General features: G+C 42.0%; 1 protein-coding gene across 8 annotated transcripts in view; it reads left to right on the top strand.

Annotated features, from left to right (window-relative positions):
• The window catches only part of LOC129751550 (integral membrane protein GPR155), a 36521-nt gene extending 15356 nt beyond the window's left edge, over window positions 1–21165 (top strand). For all 8 annotated transcript variants that reach the window (XM_055747110.1, XM_055747107.1, XM_055747109.1 and 5 more), the window contains exons 3-8: window positions 17440–17729; window positions 17791–17933; window positions 17994–18929; window positions 18996–19501; window positions 19566–20075; window positions 20140–21165. In XM_055747110.1, the coding sequence (XP_055603085.1) occupies window positions 17440–17729; window positions 17791–17933; window positions 17994–18929; window positions 18996–19501; window positions 19566–20075; window positions 20140–20341 (2587 nt within the window). In that variant the 3' untranslated portion in view covers window positions 20342–21165. The remainder of the gene's footprint in view (window positions 1–17439; window positions 17730–17790; window positions 17934–17993; window positions 18930–18995; window positions 19502–19565; window positions 20076–20139) is intronic.
• Window positions 21166–21511: the final 346 nt, after the last annotated feature.

The raw sequence follows: 21511 nt of genomic DNA, 5'->3' as shown, positions 1-21511 counted from the left end.
TTTCAATTTAGCTATTTTTTTTTCTTATGTTTATCAATCAATTTAATATATTTCTTTATCGATTTAAAAATTTCTAATATCGACGGTTTTAAGAACGTATAGCATTCCAGATTTCCCGGTTTTACCCTGGCGTGCCCAAATATTCAAGGAAAATATTGTGGCGAGTCCGAATCAGCCCGGATTCCTGGATTATACTACTATGATTCGGTTTTTGTCCGGGTGTATTCACATATTTTTTTGAATTTACAAAAAAAAAATCTAATTGAGTAATTATTTGTTTGAATTTCTGATCCGCAAATGGATATTTCATAATTATTTTCATCAAAATTAATAAGTGTTTTTTAAGGCATTGAACACATTTGATGTGCTTCGACGAAAAAATAAAGGTACAAGCTTATCCCATCTTTTCCTGATTTTGTTTAAATAATGGATAAACTTTGCTCTGATTTGTCCGGATAATACCCGGTTTTTGTGTTTGAAAATTTCAAATTGAAGGCACGATTTTTCACCCGTTTTTGAAAAAGGGCTCGAAAATGTGCTGAAAAGTTCTAGAAAGCATAACATAAAATTCCATTGTTTTTTGCACCACTCGCACTCGTTGAAAAAAAAAATTATTCCAATATGAATTAAAACCTCATAAAATCTGCCAGCCTAACTTTTCATGTTTACTTCATGCCTATCCTTGGCGTTCATTCTTGTTTATTATGAAAATAAAACAATTCCTGTGGTAACTATGCCAACCAGCGTTGCCAGATTGAAAACCGCTCAAGTCCGTAGATTTTACGAGAATCGGAAAATGTACTGATTTCGCCAAATAAAACATGATGACCTTTTTTTTTTTTTTGGTCGTCAGGTACAATTTTCATTTATCCGCAGAATCCCTTGATTTTTTTCGGTTCTCCGTAGAAAATCCGTAGGAAATGTTGAAAATCCGTAGATTTCGAGCATCGATCCGTAGCTGTATGTATGTATGTATGTATGTATAGTTCCCCCATCGGTAGCAAGGTCCTGCCTATGTCTGTGTGGCTTGGCCTTCGAATTTCTTCTAAGGCTTCCACGGTCCGATGGTTCGTCGAAGGAAGGCATCCAACCCTCAGAAACCTGCAATGGCCGGCTACCCGTGCCGCTTGCAATAATTTCTTTGGGTTATCCCCAGATGCATTCCTTCTAAAAATATATGTTTATTTGATCTGCAGAATAAGGAATAATAAAATCAACGAAAATGACAATATAAAACATTAGTATATAATCAAATAATGGTAAGAGTAATAAACAGAATGAAAATAAAATATGATTATTGTAGGCCAGCTTTAAAAGGATACAGTTACGGAGTCGAATACTTCAGTAGCACAGTGGAGATAACTCTGCTAGCCGTGCAGCTAAGAAACTATTCAACACCTGTAATCGAAAATCTACACATATGCTACACATAACTATTATTTAAAAAAATTGAATCAAAAAACCAATAAACTTCCAGTTCAAACTAATATCATTCTAAAGTTCAACAAATTGGCAACCCTGGATAAGTTTCTATAGCTGCTTCCGCTACTCGCCACTGTAGATTTACTGGCGCTCCTTACAAGTCTTATAAGATAGAGAAAAAATGCAATGGAACGAGCTCACCGAATTTCTTTCCAATATGGCTGGCTTAAATCCAATTGAAATCGAGGTTTCCTTCTTCCTGCGCCAAACCGGTTTCAAAATTTCTTTCACAAAATTTCACTAATGCCGATTTGTTTGCTTTTGCACTTATTTATCACTTTCGGAACCATATCATTTAACTCCATCATACAACACTTTATTCCGAAAAAACGATCCAGACGACATCTTGAACAAAGCAAGCGACGAAATTTGACCGACGAACGCAACACCATTCAATATGGTTTTTCATCCTGCCATTATTTTCGCACTAAAATAGAGTGCACACTATTTTGGCATTTTGATATAACTTTTTTTTTCATGCGTAACTCGTTTTTAAAACACAGCTGCTAACATTTTTGGTAAAACACACAAGTAGCCATTTTTCTTTTTAGTATTATTTCTATTGCAATGTATCTACGAAAGCACAAGAGACCAAATCAGCACGACGTGTAGGAGAAAAGAAAGACACGTCTGCTTAGGACGAGCGCGCGCGACGAACTGTTTCGAGCATCGATCCGTAGCCAGGGATGCCAACTGTTTTTCAGAAATGTCTGGAAGGTTTTAAAAAAAAATTCTGGAAAAGTCTGGATAGCCAACTTTAGAGCCGATGACCTTTTTTTTTTTTTGGTCGCCAGATCGCAATATTGCAGTTTAGGGAATAACACCTATTACTTCAAAACAATCATACATTCTATACACTATCAATGCCTGAGATTAGTGTGACGATATCGGCGGTAATACGTTTTATGCGTTTCTTCTTGTTTTACTATCATCTTAGTGGCCTTCCTCACTCTTCAATTACTAATTCAGATCATTTCCTGCCATTTTACAACGAAAATTTTGAATTTTCATGTCGAAACTCAAAAGTCTGGAAATGTCTGGAAGAAATGACAAAAGTCTGGAAGTTTGGATACCTAAAAAAAAGTCTGGCAAAAGTCCAAAAAGTCTGGAAGAATCCAGAAAAATCTGGAAGGTTGGCAACGCTGTCCGTAGCTCCGTAGAAATGCTGAAAATCCGTAGAACTACGGAGAAATCCGTAGATCTGGCAAGGCTGATGCCAACTATGGTAACGCACTATGAGCGATTGTCGTACAAGCAAGCGGACAAACTTATATTAATCGGAGTTTTGGTTTTTTCAACGCTTTTGATTGCACTTCGAAATAATCGACGATGTCCGGTGAGTTTTAATAATAATCAAACAAAATTTACTAGTTGTCTTTACGTTTCGAGTACTCGAGGAGTAGCTTTTGTTTGATTAATTTTTAAACTAACCGAAAATTTCGATAATTTCGAAACACAAACATGAATTGAAATGTTTTTAACAATTTTACAGTCTTTTTTTTGGTTACAATCGTAAGATCAACGGGTTATATTTCACGATCACATTTTGGAAATTAAATTTAAAAATTAAATAATATTTTTTTTATAAAAAATGGAAAAAATTATACATGTATTTGAGCGGAACTTGAGCTCCTATCATTTCAGTGGCTGCTTCAAAGCCAATGACGGGTGACCTGGAAATCTGGAAAACTGATCTGATCGTTTTATAATTACTTTTCATAGAGGATAGGTCCAAAAAACTAACACTGGTGAAATTATAAAAAAGCTTCAAATTTTGAGATCGGAACTGAACTTTTCAGAACTTGTTAAACATCCACGTAAAACATAAAAAAAATCAGCCGGACCTAAATGATCTCGTCCGAAATCTTTAATTATTTAATTTTTTCTAATTTCTTTCATTTTCTCATACTTTATATTCTTATTAGCGATTCTGAAGCATCTCAGCACTGTATTTTCATAGAGATTAACGTTTACATCAAAAGTATTGTTTTGTAATGTTTTGTAATCAGCGATCATAAATTTGCCTTGCTACTTTTTTATCAAACATATATATCTTCGCAATTTTCCTTTTTTTTTCAATAGTTCTGAAATACGAGGATTTTTAAACAAAGAGTCTTTTTCCTAATAAAAATTTAATTGATTTTTTTTTACGATTTTTGTCCGCTCGAGTTTTTATAGTACAACACAGTGCCATGTTTTGTTGATTTTTCTGTGTTTTATCTGCTACTTTGATCATGAGGTTTGACAGCTCTGAGCGCTAGTGGCGACTCCACTCGGAAAATTAGCTTTTTCCATCGATCCATTGTCGGCCCAAAAGCACTCTTGCATCCTCAACAGGCCATTAAAGCTGTTAAAAGTAGATTCTCGGTAAAGGAAGCGCTTATACAATACGGAATTCCGAAAACCATCCAATTTCGCTACAGTATTTGGACCAGTTGGTTCCGCTTTGGTTTATAAATATTATCAAATGTTCAATTCACAAATTTATGTACTTCAACAGAATTTTTTCCGGCAATATCTACCTTTTCTAAGCAGTGTCCGTTTTACCCGACCATTTTTAAAAAGTGTAATTTGCAAGCATATTTTAGATTGCTTTAAAAACAGTCTTGATGCAGAAAATTTACTGATGCCAATGGTTAATGCGTTAGCAAACAACATAAACTGCCCATCTGCACGAAAACAGCGATGAAAAAAGCAATATCTGATTTTCTATAGCGATTCTACCTTAAGGTGTCCGTCTTACCCGACTTTCCCCTATAGACGCGTTTTTCGGGGATTCTTATAGCTTAATTCGGGATCACAACTTTGAAATGCGTTTTCTGGCCTTTAGAACCGTTTTTCGGGGATTTTTAGCTTAAATTGGGATCACAACTTTCAAATTCATTTTCTGGCCTTTAGAAGCGTTTTTCGGGGATTCGATTCTGAGCTTAATTTTTTAATATCAAACCCGGGTACCTAAATCTCATTATAAAAATCTGCAAAAATTCAGTTGTTCGTTTTGACCGAAAGGTAAACTTTAAAGACTATAGAGTTTTTGGAACTGGAAAAAGTTGCAATTCGACACACCCTAGTGTACAATTCAAATGCAACAATTTTCCCAATTTTTGTCCCGATTCATTTCATTTTCTTCGGTAGTGATTTTTTATTAACGAAATGTATGTCATCCATAAACTCTGGATCAATCAAACCCGGTTTGATCGTAATTGTAATTTAGAGAAGAACAATGTTGCATTTCTGGCATTCAAAAGATTTGGCAATAAAAAAAATGAAAAAAGTATGAATCTTTTTATAATCACCGATAGCTTGCTTCAACTTATACGGAGACGATAAGATTCTATATCAACGCCCACACTGAAACGATTTCATTTTTTGACACCAAAAATAACAGTTCGCGTGCCTGAAAATCTGTTTTATTTTCAAGAAGGTCCCCAAATGAAAATTAAAAAAAAACAGTTCAGCTGAAAAAACTTCGTCTAAACACGGGGCTGAATTAAAAGTTAAAATACGTTAGTTTACTTTCTTACTCACTTAATGACCCGGTGCACCGGTTTTCCAAGACATAGGGACGAAATTATAGATCTTCATAATAGACAATATACAATAGGGTGGCAGCCAAATGGGTCATGTCGAATTTCTAAAACCGACCATACACATTTTGTCGTTTTTCCAAAAAAAAATGATCTGTGCAAAATTTCAGCGCAATCGGACTTAATTTAGGGTTGCTTCAAAGCGCTCAAAATTTTGGCTTTTTTTACCCTCAAATATCCCCAAAGGGGAGACCAAAGGAAATAAAAAAAAATCGAAATTTTCATTTTGATGCCAAATGGCTTAGAAATGCATGAAACTTCGAGATCTGGTGTTATTTCGAAAAAAAAATCTTGGACAAAAATCTACTTTCTGGAACTTTAAAAAAAACCGACCTTTTCACGGAAAACCGACTGAGTCCCAAACACATGCTTTTGACGTTTCATGCATTTGTAAGTCATTTGGCATCAAAATCAAAATTTCGATTTTTTCGATTTCCGTTGGTTCCCCCTTTGGTGATTTTTGAGGGCCAAAAAGCCGAAAGTTTGAGTGCTGTAAGGCACCCCAAACCAAGTCCGATTACGCTGAAATTTTGCACAGATCAGTTTTTTGGGTCAATCTTCAAAATGTATAAGTTTGATTTTCAAAATTCTATCATGCAGTTTTTTCCTATACATTCATTGGCACCCTAATATACAGCTTTCATTGTCACTTGACGCCAGCTAATCTTCACGTTGAGAGTCTGTAATTTTGCGGCTAGACTTCGCCGTCACCGGCATTTGAGCGTATCTTTCTACGCTGTTCTTGTGAATTACAATCGAGAGAACGACTTCATGAAAAAGTACTAATTGGTTGTGTCGACACAATTCTAATTCTCTACACCAGAATTCAAAAACAAATTTCTTCGCCTTTTATATAAAAAAAAATTAAATTTAAAAATTGTAGGTTTCGAGAGAAAGATGAAAAAAATGATTTTTACGGACATCGGATATAAAAAAAAACATTCCTTTTCATACTAAACGATACAAAGTAAATCAAGTATAGACATAAAACAAAACGACTGAAGTGAGTCATTCAACCATCAGCTCCTAAATGAGCCTCAATTGGCTTAAAGTTCCTTATTTTTTGCCCCTTGTTATTATGATAAAAAGGAACGCTCCGGGAAATACCCGTCAATTGATGGGGACGACGAGTCGAGTTATAAAGCTAAAAATTGGATATATTTGAGTGTCGCCCTGCAAGCATGACATGACTCAGTAAGACTGTTAGAGTTGATCCTGTCCTTATTGTCTGATTACCTATCATAATATATCTTCACGAATAGCTGTTTATTTTTACTTTTGACTGAATTCCTATAGGTTCAAATTGAAAGTTGACAGCAAAAAGGTTTTTGATTCGCAGTTGGTAATTTCATAAGTAAATTAAAAGACATATGTACACCGTCTTAGCCAATTTGGGATTTGAAGACTGAATAAATGTGGACAACTAAAATGACGAACAAATGAACACTTATCTTACAAAATGATCATTTAAATTTTGCTTAGCTTTGAGTGAACTTCTGTAGTAGGATAAATAATTCACTTCATAATTTCTAGCTAATCCATCAATTTTTTTTTCCGATTGACCATTCATATCAATCATAAGAGCGACAGCAAAAAAGCACTTAAGCATATTGACCAGCCAGTAAGTCTGCTGGTTAATAATATTATTGAAATTCCCCCTACTGATTCACCAGGTGTTTCTACTCTACAGACAATTATTAATCGTTTCAGATCGTGAACTTTAAGCGATTGTTGTTCTACGGTTAATTTTTTTTTGTTCCCGCATTTGTCAAGTAAAGCTAGTCGCGTGAGTTGAAGGAACTGTTGAATAGAACGTGTTAACGCATGATCGTGACAAGTCAAGAACTGAAGATGGTAATCAGTTTACTGAAACAAGGTTCGTTTCTTGGGATAAAAAAAAACCTGATGATAAAAAATTTTTTAGACACGTTCTTAGCTTCATATTACGATGGCATTTCTCGTCTCGCATTCATGAGAAAAAATTGAGCACAACATCACTATTGTCGTGTTGTTTGTTGCATGTAATTTATGTTTTTTCAGCAAAGAACGAAGAACTAATTTTGAACAATTGAACTTTTAAACAAATTCGAAAAATCTGTACTTTGTATTCTTAACTTATTCATTCAGCTCTGCATTAAAATTGATTGATGCATACACTTCAAAAGAAACCAACGACCATTCTCAAAGTAATAGGGTAACGGATTTATTCTGGACCAGGGGACTTATTTAAGACCACCTTGCTCAGCTCTCTTATAAAACAACTAATCATGAAAAAATGTAGTGCAATATATATTTAGTGCCCGGGTTTCAACTATATTTGTTAAATATTTTCATGATTAATTGCTTTATAAGAGAGCTAATTAGCTAAAGACAAAGTGGTTCAAAATAAGTCCTTCACTCTATCTAGTTTAGGCTTTCGACTCGAATTTGAATTTCCTGTTATTATTTTTTCATATGCTAAAAGTCGTCGCCAAAGGTCCCGGTCGATCGTTTCTTTTGGATTCCGTAACAATTTTAGAAATCGGGGGCAATATGTTGTGAGCCGAAGACTTTGTCTATCTGGACACACTGGTGACCTCGGACAATGACACCAGCCGTGAAATCCGGCGGCGAATGATCAGCGGAAGTCGTGCCTACTATTAACTCCACAAGCAACTACAAACAAGCGACGGCATATCGAATCACCCACTCAAGCCTCCTACCCACCCAGGAGTCACCGTTAAATCGATAGCCGCTGTTGCGCCTAGGGAGAAAAAACTTAGGGTCTACCTTGGAAGGTTACAAAATACCGTCGCAGCTAAGGGCATCGAAGAACTCGTCACGGAATGCCTGGAAAATCTGCCGAGGTTCACATACTGGTACGAAAAAATGTCGACGTAAATACGCTTAGGTCCATTCCATTTATGGTTGGAATGGACCCTAAGCTCAAAGACGCCGCTCTTTTCCCTAGAACTTGGCCCGCTGGAATTCTGATTAGAGAGTTTGAGAATCTTGGATCAAAAAACCCATCGACACCTTCCCTCTCGTTTCCTCCTGTGACCTCGCTCAGTCCATCTTTAACTTCCGGGATTTCTACACCACTGGTTGTGCCACACCAATAATTGCAGATATTGAAAGACCATCGTGTTTCGATAACGAGTCCCTCGCGACCTCAGCCTCAAGTTTTTGCTACAATTTTGTCGGATCCTCGTGTCAATCATATTCGCCGTCAAGGATTTCTACCCGGGGCGCAACCCTTTAATCACTATGGAGACCTCCGAGCCCTTCGACTCAGTCGTACTGATTCCAGCCAACGTCCTCGGTCCCTGAGTTCGACTGCGGTGACGAAGTTCTCCGACCGGTTTTCAACGGCAAGTATTCATTCTGTTCGAGAACTTGCAATGTTCGTGACATGACCTCGTCTTACAAAAGATTTCGTCGCGGCGGTCGATTTGTCACGGTTCTACCAGTCACTTCGACTTGGGTCACATCACCGAGACGAACCGAGCTTTGCCTTTTGGGGATCTCCGAGCCCTTCGACTCAGTCGCGCCGTTTCCAGTCAGCGTCATCAGTCGTCTAGGCCCTGAGTTCGTCTGTGGTGACGAGGCTCCTCAGATCACCTTAACAGACAAGTACCCTTCGAATTCAAGAGCCCATCTCTCGCGTGATGAATTTTGTAAGCGTTGCTAGTCTGTCGGAGGATGTTGAAGTGATCTTGCTGTAGATTAACTAAATAATGTTGCAGTGGTGTTCGTGGGGGTTAAGGGTTTCTCCTTGGCGAGTCAATTTACCAAACCACCCTAACCCGGCGAACAACACGGCGAAACAGTTCGTTCGACAACCCACCACCAGAGGGACTCCAAGAGATGTGAGCCGCAATCGTAGAGCGGAGTGGCGAAATCGTAAAGCGAAATGGCGAAGCGATATGGCGAAGCGAAGAATAAGGGCGACGATCGGGGATGGTTCAAGGCCGGTCATGAAAGAAACGACCAACCATTTTTAAAATAGTTCGCGAACTCATCAGCTCATAAAGTCCACACAACAACAATTTGGACTTGCTGAATTTAAAAGGGAAATCTGATACTGATCCCTAAATCTGTGAATACGTTGTGAATCGTTGAATGACACAAAACCAATTCGAGAGCCTTGAATTAAGAACTACAGGTAACCATCCACCATTTTGTTGCTGCCCAAAACCTTCGTTCTCTAAATTGTTCCTGAACTTTAACAGGACCCCGCTGTTCGAGTTTAAAACTCTCTTAAACTCAATCCGAGAGCGCCTTGCGCGACCCCCTACAGCGTCGACCGACAACCGTTACAACGTCGGTTTGACCTGCACCGGTACCTGGTTCAGCACCCAAGGTGGGACCAGGTACGCACTTGCCACGTGCCGCTTCGCCTACCGTCGGAGAACCAACAGTGCCCGGTTCAGCACCCAAGGTGGGGCCGGTTACACTCAGCGAGAACCTGCTGGCCTCCAAGCCGACCTCAACGAACCCGAGCTCGACGCCGAAGGAGGAAGGAGGAGTACATTCCCGCGTTAAAGGTTAGATAGTACTAAGAAAGTGGTCGGTGGAAACTGCAAAATTAATAAAGGTACCAATTGTTAAGCCTAGGAGTTTTACCTTAGTCTTCCCGAATTTCCCTGCAACATAGTATTTGTGGTAAGCGTGCCGACCCTAGGGATTAATAGGGGTTCACAGCACTTTCTACCAATTGGCTAACAGCCAGTCTTACAATTTCTACCAATTGACAGATCCATACAACGATCCTTGCGACAAGCACAGGGCCTTCATCACCGGGACGTAACTTATCAGGTCCAACGGAGACTTCTACTCCCTTCGACTCAGTCGCGCTGATTCCCGGTAACGTCTTCAGTCGTCTCGGCCCTGAGTTCATCTGTGGCGTAGGGGTTCTCCAGTCTATAAGCTCAGGCCCTCCTGATCGTTTTCCTCCGCCTGATGGTTCCCTCTCTTCCAGCGTTCAAGGCTCTAGCTGGAACCTGTTGACCTTCACCTCCTATGTGCATTAAGGTTTTGCTACTAAGTCTCAAACCGACGCCATTTATACCGATTTGTCAGCAGCGTTTGATAAGGTGAACCACGGTATTGCCATTGGGAAGCTTGGACGCTTAGGATTCTGTGGACCTTTACTTGGCTGGTTCCGCAGTTCGCACAGAAGACTCTCTATCCAGCCAACTCTCAGCCTCCTCCGGTGTGCGCCCAAGGTAGTCACCTAGGATCAATTATCTTGTTAGTCTATTTTAACTTTTCTATTTTAATCACTGCTCGACGGGCCGAAACTGTGTTATGCTGATGAACTTAAATTGTTCTACCCCATAAACGGCCATGACGACATTGATTTCCTGCAAAACCAGTTCAATCTATTCGCACACTGGTGTGACATAAACTGCCTGCCTTTGAATCGCAGTACATGTGCAGTCATCAGTTTCTCGCGAAGACGAGACGGCAGCCTTTATGCGTGTAGTACTTCTTAGGAGATGAGTCCATTGCGCGGGTGGACCGTATCGATGACATGGGCTTAATACTAAATAGAACGTAAGCTAGAGTTCTAAACACATACGAACTACTTCGTGGATAAAGCCTCTAGAAGCCTCTGATTTTTAGTTTGAGTGCCCAAGGACTTCAAGGACGTGTACTGTCTGAGGAGCCTGTATTGCAGCATAGTTCGATCCATCCTCGAATACGCATCAGCTGTCTGGTTTCCCTAATACCAGAACGGTATCAAGCGGCTCGAGGCGATCCAACGACGCTTCTTGCGTTATGCCCTCAGACACATAAACTAAAAAGACCCGTTTCACCTGCCAAGCTACGAACATTGAGGTCGTCTCATAGACACAACACGAGCCTCTTTCTTCGCCGATCTACTGACATCGTGAATAGATTGTCCTACGCTTCAACTGCATGTTCCCATTCGATTGAACAACTACGGAGCCTATTACTTTTATCGGTGTTATGAAAACGTTCAACCGCTCTTCCGAGCTCTTGGACATTGTCGTGTCAGTGTTCGATCACGAACGGTACGCGATCCGATGTTGCATGAAGACGATTGAAGAATAAAGGTAGAGTCAGTTTGTAGTAGACTGCCAAGCAAGATACAGCTGTTTTTTATTGTAAGTCGAGTGCGAGAAAGTCCTTAACACAAAAGACATCAATGTAACCTATACACGACGCTCATTAGTCCGGTTGTCCTCTACGAGCACGAAACGTGGATATAGCTCGAGGAGGACCTGCTCACACTTGGAGATTCGAGCGACGAGTGTTAAGAACCATCTTTGACGACGTGCTGGAGAACAGAGTGTGGAAACGAAGGCTGAATCACGAGCTCGTGAGACTCTACGGCTAACCCAGCATCCAACGAGTGGCAAAGGCTAGACGAATACGCTGGGCAGGACATGTTGCGAGAATGCCGGACAACTGTCCTGCAAAACAGTTGTTCGCTGCGAATCCGGTAGGAACGAGACGAGCGAGGTGGTTAGTGAAGGAGCAGAGCACAACCGGAAACTTCGGAAAAGGGACGAAAAACTTCGGACAAACGTAAAACACGCGGCAGTTACAAACGAAATATAGAATGGTTTTATTAGCTTATGATCGGTACAAAATCTGAATGCTAACTGACTAACGAATACAATAGCAAATCTCTACAGCAAGAAACTCTACACTGATAAAATTCGCTGTGCTTATTTCTCTCTTTCTGCAGGGGCGTAGAACAACTGAGGGGGTCATTCCACTCCCACACTCCTCCTGAATGACCACCAACTTCTTCTAAGCTGATAGTCCAATCCGTTCGATAAACTTGTTGAACATAAGCCGTCCCAACGGCTTGGTCAATCCGTCCGCAACCATCTCGCTTGAAGGACTGTACACCAGTACGATGATCTTGCGTTCGCACAGGTCACGAATAAAGTGCTTCTTCGTGTCTATGTGCTTAACTCGTCCGCTGGATCGTTCCGCCGTCGCAAAACAGATGCACCCCTGGTTGTCCTCGAAGATTGTAATTGCATCGTCTTGAAATTCGCCTAGGTCAGAGAGCAATCGCTTGACCCAGATTGCCTCCTGACATGCCACCGTAAGTGCATTGTATTCTGCTTCTAGCGACGAGAGTGCGACGGAATCCTGGCCTTTGCTCACCCAGCAAATCGGTCCTCCACCATAGAAAAAGATCATACCAGTAGTTGATCGCCTGGTTCGTTGATCTCCGGCCCAATCGGAATCAGAGAAACCGATTAACTTCCATCCTTGACCTGGCCCAAACACTAGTTTCTGATCCTTGGTCGCGTTCAAATACTGGACAACACGCTTTGCTGCGGACCAGTCACTTTGATTCGGTTCGGCTACCTTCCGTCCAAGCAGGCCCACGCTGACGGATATGTCCGGTCTTGCATTGACAGCCAAATACAAAAGCGCACCCACTAGACTGCGGTATGCTGTTTGATCTGGGAACAATTTGCTGTCAGAGTTGGCGGACACATATCCCGGATCCATCGGTGTCTTGATCGGTGCTGCCTTGTCCATACCCAGCTTCCTGACCAATTTTTCGATGTAGGCCGTAAGCCGCATTGAGTAGATGCCGTCCTCTTTCTGGATTTCCAGACCCAAGAAGTGACGTACTGGACCTAGACACGTCAGCTCGAATTCCACCTTCAAGTTTTCGAATGTTTTGTCGATCTCCTTCTCGTCTACAAGCAACAAATCATCGACATACACTAGCAAATACACTTTCACTTCATCGACAACTCGGGTGTAGAGGCACGAGTCGGATGTACACTGTTGGAATCCCAGCTTCTCCGTCAGAACAGTGTGCAGCGCCTTATTCCAGCAGCGCGCCGATTGGCGCAGCCCGTAAATACTTTTTACTAATCTGCACACTTTCTCCTCCTGTCCAGGTACGGCAAAACACGGTGGCTGCCGCATGAACAGTTCTTCTTCCACTGTTCCGTTTAAGTACGCGGTTTTGACGTCGTACTGTTTCAGCACCAATCCTTTCTTGCCCGCATCAGCCAGCAACGCGCGCAACGTGGTCATGCGCGTCACCGGGGCAAAAACATCCGTGAAATCCACGCCCTTGCTTTGTGTTTAACCACTTTTCCACTTTCATCGCGTTTTAGTTTAAACACCCACTTTGAACTTATTACTTTCTTTCCGGTTGGCAATCTCACGAGATCCCACGTTTTATTTTGCTCGTGTGCTTTTAGTTCATCGTTCATAGCACTTTTCCACTCAGGCAAACTCATTGCCACACGATAGTTCTCTGGTTCTTCGTCGTGAGATGCCAGCCCGACAACAAAGTCGTCCAATCTTTTTGGAAGAACACCCCTCGTAGAGCGAGGAGCCCTTCTTTGCACTTGTAGTCCAGTTTCACTATCTCCACGATAAACTTCTTCACCCTCGAATCCGAGGAAATCACTATCGTCGTCAGCGTCTTCATACACTGATTCTTCGGCCTCTTCAATGGCCTCTTCATCTCGTTTCGGGACGAGTATCACTTCACACTCTTCTTGTTCACTTATTTTCTCCGGAACTTCTTTGCTCTTTTGAGCTACACTCTCCTCCTCTGAGCCGTTGCCCAGCTCGATGAACCGCGCATCGCGGCTGACGATGATCCGGTCACTTTCCTTTTCTAGGAATCTCCATCCTTTCTGCTGATCCGCATATCCGACAAACACGAGCTTTCTCGCTTTGGGCTCAAATTTCTTCCGCTTGCAGTCTGGCACGTGTACATAGGCAGGGCAACCGAAGACTCGCATTCGGGTTAAGTCCGGTATCGACGCAGTCCAAAGCTCGAACGGTGTGCGTTCCACCGCACGAGTAGGCAGGCGGTTTTGAATGTATGCTGCTGTCAGTACTGCCTCTCCCCAGTAGCGTTTGGGCAGACCTGCGTCGAGCAGCATGCAATTAGCCATCTCTTGAAGCGCTCGATTTTTGCGTTCCGCTACTCCGTTTTGTTGCGGAGAGTAGGGAACCGTAAACTGTGCTTCGATACCTTCGGACTTGTAAAAGTTTGCCAATTCGTTACTGCAATACTCACCTCCGCCATCAGATCGAATGATGCGGGGTTTCCGTCCGAATCCGGTTTCAGCCCAGCGAACATATTCCATGATTTTCCCTGCTGCTTCATGCTTGAACTTTAGGAGATAGACCACGCAGAACCGACTGAAATCATCGATCATGGTCATCAGGTACTTGTTGCCGCTCGGTGTTTGATTTTCCATCGGGCCACACAGGTCCGTATGGATCAGGTCCAAAGGCTTCTTGGACTTGCGCTCCGTCAATGCTGGGAAAGGATGACGGGCTAACTTTCCTTTCAGGCAACATTCGCAAACTATCTGCTCGCCACAATCCTTGATCTCCAGTCCACTAGCCAGATTTTTCTTCTTGATTAGCCCTAAGACGTCAGCATCACGGTGGCCAAGCCTGCGATGCCAAGTGTGCTGGCATGTCGCGGTATGATTGCCCGTCACTGCGAGCGTACACTGTTCGGCCGTTTTCAATTTGTACTGGTTGCCGACAGTTTCACCAACGACCACCACAATGCCATCAGGAGACCTAACTTCGCAACGATCCACTCCGAAAACCACGGAAAAACCTTTGAGTGCTAACATTCTAACTGAAATTAGCCCTCCTTCCAGCGCGGGAACGTAAAGTACATTCTCCAGCGTAATAGCGATTCGGTTTCCGTCTCCGTTGACGCCAAACAACACACCACTTCCACATCCGGCTGACATGGTTTTTGTTCCATCAGCCAGGGTTACTTCAACAACAAAATTTTTCTTCATTTCGTTGAAAAAACTACGGTCATTGGTCATATGACACGTACAACCACTATCCACTGTCCATGCTCCTGGGATGACTCCTCCTGCAGCAAAACACACTGCACCGACAAAGGCACTTGATTCTTCGCTCGACTTCTGAGCATCCCGCTGCACTGGCACTTGCACTAGCTTCGCTTCTGAAGCTTCCTTCCGACTAAACTGGCTTGGACTTTGTTCCTTCTTCGAGGCGAGAAATTTCCGGCAATTACTTTTCAGATGACCCGGCATTTGGCAGAAATAACACTTCCGGGTTTCACTTTTCGGTTTCACTGTTGCCTTCATTGCCTTCTCCATTTTGACGCTGCTTCCTCGCTGGCTATCCCGCTTCTGGCATTCATCCCGAAGTCTCGTCAGCACAAGGTCAATTGTCAAATCCTCCTGAGGCCTGTTCTCCAGCGACGTGACGAAGCTATGGAAGGACGCAGGCAAGCTTCGCAAAAGCATAATTATTCGCAAAAGCTCGCTTAGCTCCACCCCAGCGTTATCCAGACGTTCGAAAAGATCTTCCATAAGCTCGATGTGTTTTTCGATGTCTCCACTTTCGCTGAGATTCAGCGAACAAAGCTGCTGCAACAAAAGCGCTTGATTCCCGATAGTCGCTTTTTCATGATAGCTTTTGAGGTTATGCCACATATCGCGAGCCGTCGGCGCTTTCTTCACGAATCGTAACTGGCTATCCTCAACGAAGAGGGAAATGCTCAATCGGGCCGTTCGATCATCTCTGATCCACTTTTGCACCACATCATGGCCATCGATTTCTTCCGGCTTCACTTGCTCGACGACGTACCAAACATCCTCTCTTTCCAGGTACATTTTCATCCTGTATCGCCACGCAACATAGTTGCTGGCGTTCAACTTGGCGAAGGAAATTTTTATGCCTTCCGCCATCTTATTTTCACTGCACGCGTACGAACTCGGAGAATCGCGATTGCTCCGGAAAACCCGTATTCCGCCGAAAAACTGTACTGTCCACTTTTCACTCCTGGGTCCGATAACCTGAAGGAGCAGAGCACAACCGGAAACTTCGGAAAAGGGACGAAAAACTTCGGACAAACGTAAAACACGCGGCAGTTACAAACGAAATATAGAATGGTTTTATTAGCTTGTGATCGGTACAAAATCTGAATGCTAACTGACTAACGAATACAATAGCAAATCTCTACAGCAAGAAACTCTACACTGATAAAATTCGCTGTGCTTATTTCTCTCTTTCTGCAGGGGCGTAGAACAACTGAGGGGGTCATTCCACTCCCACAGTTAGGCCAAATGAAGCGTGATCTGGTGAATGTGGGATGCCCGAGAAGTTGGAGAATGGTTGCCATGGACCTAGTGAATTGGAGGAATATTGTTCATCATAATAAATAAATAATGTTGTTAGCCTAAGGTCCCCATTCTGAGATGGGGCTGCCATTTTGGACTTAGCTGGCGGGAGTCGCATTTAATAAATTCAGCCGCTCGCTACGAGACAGACACTGTTTGAGCCGCCCCTGACCTGAGGAACAAACCATCATTTTTCATAAAAAAAAATAAATATAAAGGTAGTCCCTTTTGTTTTGTTTTGTTTTCATTTCTTAGAATCAACATATAGTGTATGAACTCCCACTCTTTTTCTTGAGATTTATTCTTCAGTAATCAACCTTCATAAATGAAAAACAAATCTCTTGAACCAATGCCTTGATTCACTGTCAATTTCTTTCCAACCGCTTTTATTTCAAGTAACCAGAAGCATAATTCTAGATCCGCTAAAAATTTACTCAGCCAGCAGATTTCTCAATGGGCTCATACCGATCATCGTAAACGGAAGTCTCAGTTTTCTTTATTTTCATTTATTCAGACACAATTTAAAACTACACATTCGATTTCACATTTGACTAGCAGAAGTGTTAATCTGGTTTCCGTTTTTAAAAAGAATAAGCAGAAGACTCAATACCCTCAATATTCCTGAACTGTACTTTTTGGAATCAAGAGACCAACAGTTGTCTCTATATGCTTACATATTGTTCATAACTGTTGAATTTCAATCCGGTGCCTATATTCTTCTCAACTAACAGAAGTCTCGATCTGCTTTCATACTATATTTTGCCTAGAAGTTTCATCATGTTCTACTCAATCAATAGAAGTGTCAATGCCGTATGACTGTTATTCATAGACTGGAATCTTATTCCACTATAAGCGTTTATTTTAAGTGGAAGTCTCAATCCGTTTTGTATCTTGTATCTTGAAGCAGCAGAAGTTTCAATTTGCCTCTTACTTATCCATAAACAAAAGCCGCAACCCGTTTAAATTGGACTTTTCAGTAGAAATCTCAATCTACTGTCCTTATTTAACAATGGACAGAAGTCTCAATACGATTTATTTATTTTTGCAAACAAAAGTCTCATTTTTGCAAACTAATTTCCAGGATATTTTCAACTAGTTCCCAATTTCAAAAGTAGCATTCTCAACTCGCTGTTATCGTTCGCCGTTAGCAATGGTCGTTTTCTTTTCAAACAGCAGAAATCTCAATCAAATCTGATTTAGACAAATCATAGGATTGATCCGACTAACTTTCCTTCCAGATACCTGGCTGGACGCCTGAATATAATCACCAACACCGAAGCCAAGGGCTTGAACACCTTCGTTGGGACATTCGCGCTACCCTCGGTAATCTTTCTCTCGCTAGCCCAGCTAGATTGGAGCACCGTGAACTGGAACTTCCTGCTCTCGATACTGATCTCGAAAACCATCGTATTCCTATCGGTTGGTATCATCTCGCTGTTGGTAGCGCGGCCTATCAACTATGGTCGTGCCGGACTGCTGGCCATCTTCTGCACCCAGAGCAATGATTTCGCAATTGGGTTCCCAATTGGTAAGATGATCTGGTAGTTCAATTCTGAACTGGAGTTTTAATGTTTTTTTTATTTTATCAGTTACGGCGCTATACTCAAAAATTCATCCGGAGTATGCATCCTACATATATCTTATGGCTCCAATTTCGTTAGCCATCCTAAACCCCATTGGATACGTTTTGATGGAGATATCAAAAATCAAAGCAAAAGCAGCAGAAGAACAGGTAGTTTTAACCTTCAATGGTGTTTTATAATGAAAGAGTACAATTCAATCTTTATTTCAGCCTCAACAAACCCGTCGATCATCGATACCCCCATGCTCGCAGCTATCGGACACGGATGCCTCAAGTCGTAAGCTTTTGAAAGGCAAGGTCCTGGTCGTGGTCAAAATCATCGAATCGATCTTCTTGAATCCGGTACTGTTGATGACCCTACTGGGCGTGATCGGGGGACGCATTTTCCCCAACGGGTTGCCCATTTTCCTCTCGTCGATCCTCAAGGTGCTAGGAGATTCTTTCTCTGCGACCTCACTGTTCCTGCTAGGCCTCAGAATGGTCGGCAATGCCGCAGCTCTCCAAGGTCCAGGATTCATTCTACCGGGCATATTGATCATCGTAAAGCTGCTGGTACTTCCTCTGGTCACTCGACAAACCGTGAACATCATCAATGCCGGTGCTAACTTCAGCGAAACGACTGACCTGAGTACCTTTGGATTTCTGTACGGAACATTTCCGGCGGCTCCGGGAGTTTTTGTCATCGCCTCACAGTACAATCAAGACGTGGATCTGGTGGCCAGCAGCATGGTGGCCTCAACCTTTATCAGTGCTCCTCTAATGTTTATATCGGCCAAGATGATCACCATTACGAATTTGAATCCTTCGGACTATTTGAACGAACTGGACAAGTTCGCGTTTGACATCAGCATTGTGGCGATTATTTGTTCGGTTTGGATGCTGGTTTTGTTCATGCTGACTCGCCGAGTGAAGAAGATGCCTCACAGAATTACCAGTTGTTTAATTATATCGCAACTGATCTGCAACATCGGTGTTATCATGTGGTCATCTTTTGATCAGAACAGCGGCTGGAAGATGTATCTGCAGTTCTATTTCTTCACGATTGGATGCTACAGTAGCCGGCTCTGGACTGCTTTCTTGGCAATAACAATTCTGTTTCTACAGTGCCGCAGTCTTTGCTTCGTGCTGAAGTTATGGCCATTATTTGTGAGTGATCGTCGCTAATTTTAGACCTTTGAGTACGATTTTTAACCATTTTTCTTTTACCAACAGATTGCCGCAGCTTGGGGACTGCCAACGTTGATCGTGTCTCTGCTGTTTCTCCTCGACACCAAGAACATCACTCCTACCGAAAAGCGTAACCCTAGCTTCCAATACGGCAATGCCCAGGCCGCGATTGCCGTGTTTCTACTGGTGATGTGCTTCATCGTAACCGTCGGCTGTTTGATTCTGCATCAGCGATTCAAGAAACGCCACGAGCGCTATCTAAGTCTATCGAGGGAAGTCTCCTCGCCCGATACGGAATCCAGCACGGTGGGGTCCAGTTCAGTGACCAACCTGATCCAACAGGAATCCTCCATTAACGGTGGCGTTCATAGGAGGCGCCACTCTTTGACCTCGAGCGATGATGAGATTCTTCGCGGTAGAGAGTCCGGCTGTGAAGGCAACGGTGATGGCAATGGATGTTGTAGCGCCAGAAGCGGAACAACGAGTCCCCGCACCGTTGTAGATATCGAAGATCTTATCATTCAAAGAAGTTTGAATAATGACATTGAAAAGTGAGTAAAATTTAAGTTAATTTTTTCCTCAAAGTGAAGCTAATTTTTTGTTTTATATTTCCAGCGATGAGTCGGAATCTCCCAACGGTATGTGTTCGGCACAGTTCAACTGTCCATCGGCGGGTAAGCAACAGTGCCAATCCCTGATCGATCGCTACCGAGAACAATCCCGTGACGGTTTGGAGCCCCTTGAAATCGACAAAACCGGCGATGAACACCAAACGCTCAAACACATGGTCCTACTGATTCTGTTGCTCTGTTCAATGTTCGTCGGCCTAGCTCTGTCCGTATGGACCCTGGTCATGGAAGGTATGTCCGGCATCTACGTGGAGTTAACTTTTTTGGATGCATTTCTCAACTTCGGACAGAGCATCATCGTACTGGCCGTATTTATCACCGACACCGGTGAGCTCTTACTACCGTTGATGAAATTTTGGCGCAAGATTTGGTACGGCGCAAACTTGCTACAGCTACCGATTTGGAAAGAGATAAGCGCCGAAACACGACACGTCTGCGATCAGTTTATAACCCATCATCTGGACAACTGTCGTAAGGCCATTGCCAAGGATAAAAGGTAATACCAATAACATTTTAAAAAAAACCAAACCCCAAAAATTTATCCACGTTAATCTTTCCAGATGGCGCATTAAAATCTATCGAAAGGTCTTCTACGGAAATGCCTTCGTCGACTGGTTGCTAGAGGTGGGTTTGGCGAAAGATCGCTCCGATGCAACGCTCTACGCTCGCCGGCTGGTCGATGGTCGAGTTCTAAGGCACATCAACAATGTATACCACTTTCACGATCGCACCCTGCTCTACACCTTTTGTGATCGCTTGTAGACAACAACAGCAACAACACCCCTCTAGAAAGGTCTATCGAGAGTTAAACGTGATCAACGCACTCTAGAAGCAACAACAAAAAAACGGAAGAGTATCGAATGATTTCAGATGTTTTTTATGATTTCGCTGCTCGTTCGACCTTTTTACATCTGCACGCGGACAATGATATTAACAACTTTCCAGAACGATAGCATAGAACAGCCAGCCGCCAGTATTTTCTAGGATAGATGTTATATTGTCGTTTGCTATCTTTTAAAGGTTAATTTACCTACTAGGTACTAGTTCATCCTTTCAGAAAGGATCCCCCGTTGGACTGAAAAGCAGATTGCAGAGTGCTAATAGAGCTCAAAGAGTTTTTAAGTTTTCTTCAGTTGTCTTTTTCAGTTACACAAACATGGAATCGTTACCAAAAGACATTTTTGTTACGTGATGTAGAAATTTATTGTAAAGATTTTTAGGCGTTGATTTTCCTATATGTTACAGATAGGTAATAGTTTTTTTAGAATGCAAAAAAAAATGCAATTAAATGCATATTAACTTAAGTATTTATTATTTGCTAAAATTAGGCGTTTAGTTTAACATGATTCGAGATCTTTTAGTTTAAAACTAGTTCAAACCGTCGTTAAGATTAAGACAGAGGGTGTTAAGAAATTGGACCAAGAGAATGTGATCGAATGGAAATGGCTTTTCGAGGCCCGGCCTGGATGCGCTAACTAATTGTACAGCTGCTTTTTGTGCAAAGCTTGCCTAAAGGTTCTCAATAATTAACCGTAATATGTAGATGAACTATTGTATTTTTATCAAATATAAATATGAGCATACAATGTTTGAAGTTTTATTTTTCCGAAAGTCCCTCCTATGATGCTTAAAGAAGTTTGATCTTGTTTATCCTATCTACCTTAGATATGAAGTTTGAGATCATCGACGCCCGAAGTTTTCTTTTTTCTTTGCTTTTAGCCAGAGCATAGGCAGGTTCGTTTTACGACCTACAAAAAAAAACTCCCTCCTGCAAGATTCGAAACTATCCATTCCGCGAAGCAAAATAGTACTTCTCTTCACTAATTCTTCAAAATTTAACATGGTTGAGATAATTTTTTTTAGACTAATTAACTGAAATACGAGGATTTTATTTAACTCGAAGCGTAGGTATATTTTTTAACCGAAGTACAT

This window comes from Uranotaenia lowii, chromosome 3 (genome assembly GCF_029784155.1).
Source record: "Uranotaenia lowii strain MFRU-FL chromosome 3, ASM2978415v1, whole genome shotgun sequence".
NCBI classification, from domain to species: domain Eukaryota; kingdom Metazoa; phylum Arthropoda; class Insecta; order Diptera; family Culicidae; genus Uranotaenia; species Uranotaenia lowii.
Note: the sequence above shows the minus strand (reverse complement) of the source record. Positions and strands in the feature narration are given on the sequence as shown.